This window comes from Acanthochromis polyacanthus, chromosome 16, assembly GCF_021347895.1.
Source record: "Acanthochromis polyacanthus isolate Apoly-LR-REF ecotype Palm Island chromosome 16, KAUST_Apoly_ChrSc, whole genome shotgun sequence".
Taxonomy (NCBI): Eukaryota; Metazoa; Chordata; class Actinopteri; family Pomacentridae; genus Acanthochromis; species Acanthochromis polyacanthus.
Window position 1 is genome coordinate 37,900,682 of NC_067128.1, and position 6,438 is coordinate 37,907,119.

General features: G+C 47.0%; 1 protein-coding gene across 3 annotated transcripts; it reads right to left on the reverse strand.

Annotated features, from left to right (window-relative positions):
- Positions 1-1,351: 1,351 nt before the first annotated feature.
- Positions 1,352-5,986, reverse strand: tdh (L-threonine dehydrogenase). Of its 3 annotated transcripts, XM_022214613.2 has the most exons (10): positions 5,862-5,986; positions 4,848-5,033; positions 4,689-4,731; positions 4,540-4,610; positions 3,883-4,032; positions 3,634-3,806; positions 3,214-3,304; positions 2,784-3,053; positions 1,898-2,056; positions 1,352-1,757 (listed from the first exon to the last, which is right to left on the reverse strand). In XM_022214613.2, exons 2-9 carry the CDS (start codon positions 5,023-5,025, stop codon positions 1,917-1,919), a joined length of 1,116 nt encoding a protein of 371 aa, XP_022070305.1. In that variant the 5' UTR covers positions 5,026-5,033; positions 5,862-5,986; the 3' UTR covers positions 1,352-1,757; positions 1,898-1,916. The 3 variants fall into 3 exon arrangements, with proteins under 3 accessions (XP_022070305.1, XP_051792926.1, XP_022070306.1); XM_051936966.1 differs by having other exon boundaries at positions 1,352-2,056; positions 5,862-5,886; XM_022214614.2 differs by lacking the exon at positions 5,862-5,986 and adding an exon at positions 5,411-5,724 and having other exon boundaries at positions 1,352-2,056.
- Positions 5,987-6,438: the final 452 nt, after the last annotated feature.

Here is a 6,438-nt window from a genome sequence, read left to right on the forward strand (position 1 = left end):
CTCTGTGTGGCTGAGAGCTGCTTCTGGAATTCAGAGTAAATACAGATTTATTGACATTTCCTCTGAGCTGCTGACAGAAAACCTTCATGTTCCAACGAGAACAGAAACGACAGGAAGTCATCTTCAGACACCAACAGAAGAACCTGAAGTCTGTTAACTCTAAACCATTAAACGCTGCCGTTCCATCTAAATGAAGTTCTGATTCTGACAGCGTTCTTTATGTTCCGTCTGAAGGAAAACAAAAATATCAGAGTTTTCTAGATGAAGGTCTGAGGAGGAAACAGAATACTGGCTGACCAGATGAGTCCCAGTCTGAAGGAGATGGAAGAAGGAACCAAAGAACCTCACTTTAGTTCCACTGAGTTCCTGCTGTGGAGCCTGAATTTAATGAATGAAACCAGCAGTTTCTAATCTGAGATCTGAATGAGGCTTTCAGTGCACAGCGAAGCGTAAATACAATCAACAACACCTGGAACATCAGGCAGGAGGTCAGGAGACTCAGCAGCTGTGAGGACAGTCAGATGATGTCAGACTTCACCTTCTCCTCGACACTCTGAACCAGTTCTTCACTCGTTTTGACCGACGGACCGACGGACCGACGGACCGGCCCAGACCGGTGTCACAGGAAGAGCGCTGAAGTCATGATCTCACAGCTGGCAGAGGTTCTCACCCCATCTTTACCCTCTCACTGCTACAGGCTACCCCCACCTGCCCTCAGACAGCCACCATCATCCCTGAAGAACCCAGGGAGCCCTCACAGACCTCTACACCAGCACTCAGGTAGACGTTCCTCTTAGAACCAAAACCAACAGACTCAAACAGATTTTATGTCCAACCTGTCAGAGTTCAGCTCCTCCCACTGAATGATGATGTCACATGACCACAGGTGTATTATTCATGTTTCAGGGCAGTAATCCTGCATAGAGCAGATCTCTAACCATGAACTGTTTACATATCTGGGTCCTATTTATTATTACTGTGTTCAAGTTACCTTACAGAGTTTATTTTAATGCTGAGTGTTGTTTTCTGTAACACTGACAGTAAAGACCTCTTCTATTCTATTCTATGTTTCAGGTTCCAGATTTCTCCTGTTTTAAAGCTTTGGATGAAAATCTGTTTTTATTTAAGTTCAAACATCTTCACTCTGGATGTTGGTCCCCACGGCTCCTCCTCTTCTTCATTCATGGTTTCCACACTTCAATAACAACATCTGAAGATGGTTCCAGATGAATGAATGTTCTAAACCAACAGGATGAACTCCAGATGGATGGAGACGTTCTACAGGTCAGGATGTTCTCATCATCTCCATCCTGAGACAAACTCAACTAGAACAAACTGACAGAAGCAGAAGAACATGAAAAAAGTTTTATTGTCAAAGCTCATCGTGTGATTGACAGAACAGACAGAACCAGAACCACCGAGTGGCCTCATGGAACCAGAACAACACAGACAGAAACACTGAAGACCAGAGCTTAGAAAAGATTTCCTGCTGAAGCTCCCTCACGTTTCACAGCGACAGAATAAATAAGTTGAGTGAAGAATCTTTGTCGGGTCGTCTGTCAGAACCTGCAGAGTTTCCTTCCTTCTAAAGTGCTTCAGGACAAACTGGACTGAGCTTCAGCAGAACCTGGATGTTGACCCTCCTCAGACATTCCAGGTAGAACCAGGAAGGAACCTGCAGGTAGAAACAGAACATCCCTCGACATGCACGTGGCCGTCTTCAGGCCCGTTAGAATCCCTGAAACTGACACCAGAACCTGCGAGCAGGAAGAGGAAAGAGAGCAGAGAGTCAGCGGGAGGAAGGTCCGACCCGCTGGAGCTTCTGGAGCTGAGCCCTTCAGTTTAGAGACGGAACCAGCAGGAGGCGCTCCGTTCTCTTTGGTCAGTCTTTACGTACACAGAACCGCCTCAGAACCTCAGCTGGCTTGAACCATCCGGGTTTCTACTCCGAAGTAGTTGAGCATCGTCTGGACCAGTTCTGGAAGGTCGTAGTCGTGTTTCCAGCCCCAGTCCTTCCTGGCGTTGGAGTCGTCAAAGTCCATGGGCCAGCTGTCGGCTGGAGGACAGGAAGTTGATCAGAAACAGGTTCAGAGGCACAGCGAGGACACAGAGCAGCTCTTACAGGACAAACGGTGAAGTTTAATACTTAGAGAACAAAACATGAAGAATTTTAACACTTACAGGTCAAAACACCAACAACTTCATTATTTAAAGGACCAATAATGAAGAGTTTTATTATTTAAAAAACAATCATTTTAACACTTAAAGGACAAATGATTCGAACCCTCTGAACCCAAAACCTGCTGTCAGGTTTGAAAGGTTTGATTTCTTAAAGAAAAAAACACCAAAATTTCAGCTTTTTTAGAGTCACAGTCAGACGGTCTTTGAATGCATCGTGTGTGACGTTTGGTCCATCAGGAAAAATGAACTAAATCTGAGCTGAGCTTATTTCATCAAACTTTGGGATATTTTCGTCTTTTTAAAACTGTCCAAAAACAAACCTGAAGTTCTGCACATCCAGTAAATAAGGAGAGTTCTAGGATGAACTGCAGGAAGTGTTCCCACACAGCAGAGGGTTAAACTAGACAAACATCTCCAGGATGAGGAGACTGTAGTCCAGAGTCTAACATCTGATGGTTCCTGGATGGTTTTATGTTTCATAAATACTCAGAGAAACGTTCCTCAGTGATGGCTGAGGACATTCTTTGGTGTTCTGAGTGTTTACAGCTGATAAAGTTAAAAAGATAAACTTCATCTGTCAGTAGATGTTGGTGTGTTCTCACCGATGGCCTGCCGTACGAGGTCCACGTCATACGTGACCTCCAGCTCCGGCATCTGTTTCTGCAGCTCCTGGCTGAGCTCCTCAGGCGTGAAGCTCATGGCATTGATGTTGTAGGTCCTCATGCTGAGCGAGTCGGCCGGCGCCTCCATCACCTCCAGCGTCGCCCGCAGACAGTCGTCGATGTACATCATGGGCAGCCGCGTGTCCGGCTTCAGGTTGCACTCAAACTTCCCACTTTTGATGGCATCATGGAAGATCTGCACGGCGTAGTCTGGAGAAAAGATCAGACAGAACATCTGAGGCTTCCTGCAGGATGTGGGCGTGTCTGAGGAACCACATCAGTTATTGAGGATCCAGAAATGCAACAGTCCTGTTCCTCTGAGGAACATCGGTTACATGAGACAGGAACCCGAGTGTTCTCCTGGTCTTACCTGTAGTGCCGCCTCCCGGCATGGAGTCTGCAGAGATGATTCCTGGATAACGGAGGCAGCGGAAGTCCAGACCATAGCGATGGTGGTAATACTGATGGATGGAGATCAGTTAAAGACAGCAGAAGATCCACAACATCACAACATCTAGAACCTCTAACTAACCTCCAGCTGTTCTCATTGTCTGTTCTTTAGTTCTCATAAAAACAACTGCACAACTTCAGTCTGAACACTTCCTGGTTCCTCTCCTCTGACAGAAAACTGAAGATCTTCGGACCAAACATCTAAGGGTTCTTCTGATCTTAGAGACCAAACATCTGATGGTTTTATCCAGAGATCATCAGATTAGATTTAGATTTTCTGGACTAAACTTGAGATAATCGCTAATTTAACGGCGGTACAGTTGGTTCTCTGGGTTCTCACCTCTCCCATGAGCTCGGCGTGGACCTTGGAGACCCCGTAGATGGTTCTGGGTCTCTGGACACAAAGGTCCGGAGTCGGGTTCCGAGGGGAGGTGGGTCCGAAGGCTCCGATGGTGCTGGGAACGAACAGACGGAGGCCGTGTTCTGCTGCGATGTCTAGGATGTTGTGAAGTCCTGAAGAACCCAGACAGTCCATTAGAACAAGAAGAAGAACATCCTGTCGAACACGGAACCTTCAGAACCGACCTACCAGTGATGTTGACGGAGCGAGCCAGCGCTACGTTAGCTTCTCCCACCGCGCTGAGCAGAGCGCTGTAGTGGACCAACCAGGTGATCCGGTTGTTCACCACGATCTCACGGAGGTTCTTGTAGTCCAGAATGTCTGAGTAGATGAAGGGACCTGAGGAGAACATCTGGCTTTAGATGGACTCAGAACAACAACAATAAAGCATTCTTCAGAAGGTTCTCTGGTTCTTCAAAGCTCATCACCAACTGAAGAACATCTGTGTGTAGAGGATGGTTCTTCAGTCTGAAGTTCTTTAAAGGTTCCTCATGTCTATTTTTATTAGATTTATCAGTGAATGTTTATCAGGGTTTCATTCTGCTGGTTTCTAACTAATATTAAATATGAATGAATAATAAACATAGATAAATAATTCAGTAGTACTTCTGTCTGAGTGAACGACTCTGTGGGTCTGAGTCTGTCTCTGAGCGTCATCTAGAGATCAGCTGATCGACGTCACGTATTGATCTGGACCGACGATGACATCATCCATGACCTTCACTCTGACAGGAAGCAGGTCGACCAATCAGAGTTCAGCTTTTAGTCAGACTGGACTCTGAGCTGCGTCATGAGAGGAACCAGAACCAGAACTAAAACCAGAACTAGACCAGAACGTTCTCTCACCGCTGTGGAACACGTTGCTCGGAGGTTTCCGGATGTCGGACAGAATCACGTTGTTCTTTCCAAAGCGCTTCCTGGAAACAAACCACAGTTACTCAGTCTGACAGCTGCTGGTTCTCTGGGTTCTGCTGGGTTCTGGTTCTGGTCCATACCTGAGCAGTTTGGCGAGTCCGACCCCCAGCTGTCCGAGTCCACCTGCACACAAACAGACCACAATCAGTTTCCATGGAGACCAGAGAGGGTCCAGCTTCCTGCTTCTCTCAGTAGGACCAGTAGAACCAATAGAACCAGTAGGACCAGTAGGACCGTACCTGTGATCAGAACCTTGGGGTGGTCCGTCTCTGAGAAGGACACGGAGTGGAAGCTGGCGTCAGACGTCACCTGTCTGGGAGAGAAGCTGATGTTCCGGACCGCCACCGTTAGCGGCAGAACCTGCTGGACCTGCTGGACCTGTCGGGCCACCGTACCGAGGGTTCTGATGACGGGCATGATGATACCTGCAGGACACAAACACAGGGTCAGTACCGGGTCAGTACCGGGTCACACAGATCCACATTCACTCTGGACAGAACCAGAACTCTGATGTAACAGCAGCCTGACAAACCTCTGGACTCAGAACCAGAGAAGAGTTCTGGATCCAGTCCAGAGTTCAGAACCAGCAGAGACTGAACAGTTCCATCAGAATAAAGCTGATTCACTGGATCAGAACCTCAGCAGCTCAGACCAGAACCACCGAAACCAGCGACGAGTTTTCACGGAGCACGGACAGAACCAGAGTTAGAACATAAAGAACAGGAAGAACCGACAGACAAAACTCTGGTTCCTCTAAACAGAACCCTGGTTCCTCTAACCTCCTCCTCCGTCCGGGACTTACCGGAGCGCTGCGCCGAGAGAGAACCGGCGGAGCGGTGCAGCGGATTTATAGTCCGACCGGAGCCTCTGCGGCCAATCAGAGCAGGAGGCGGACCGACACCGAGACACACACCCGAACATTCAACACTATTCAGATTTACAGCCGAGATCCAGAAACAGCTTTATCAACACCAGAGGATTAAATCCAGAACCAGAACAGAAACACGCTGCTGAGGAGGATGGAGGTCTGACCAGAACCAGAACCAGAACCTGGCTCAGCAGACAAATCAGAACAAACAGGATCCAGAGAAAGTCCTCAGAGGATGAACCAGCTGATTATAGTAATAATAATAAGATGAACTAACTATGAACCAGGTTTAATATTTACAGTAATAAACTGTATTAGATGTGAATGAACCCTGCTCATTACTAATAATAATAAACTCTATTTAAACAAAGAACTGCTCACTCACCTCTCCTCCTCTGTTATCTGCGGCTGCTCTTGCATCAGCTGCTCTTTATGCGGCCGCAGGAAGCGGCTGCTGCTCGGATTGGTGGAGCTCCGGAGGTGCGGTCCTCCTCCAGGCTCCTCCTCCTGCTGCCGCCGCCGGCTCCGGTGAGGCTCTGCCGGGCAGCGGGAGGCCGAGAACCGCGGAGGACTGCTGGAGTCACAGACATGTGACCGATGTGGAGAAAAAAGAACAAGGTGTTCTTCAGACAGACCGTAAACAGAAGAAATAAGCTCAAGTGTTTACTCTGCAATCTGCTGCTGGAAGATTAACAAGAACAAGGTGAACCAGGCTGGGAAGAACACAGAAAATTATATAATAATAATAATAATGTGAATATAAAAAATCCAGATGAGCACAGACTGGACTCAGAACAAATATAGTAAATAATATAATACATACAATAATAATCATAGTGAAGTAATAACATACGATTGTAAACAGAACACACAGACTGAATTATTTTATGTTTATTCTCCATTAATGAAGCTTTGTATAAAGGAACAAAGCGTACCATACTAGTGGTGTTCTGCAGTTTATT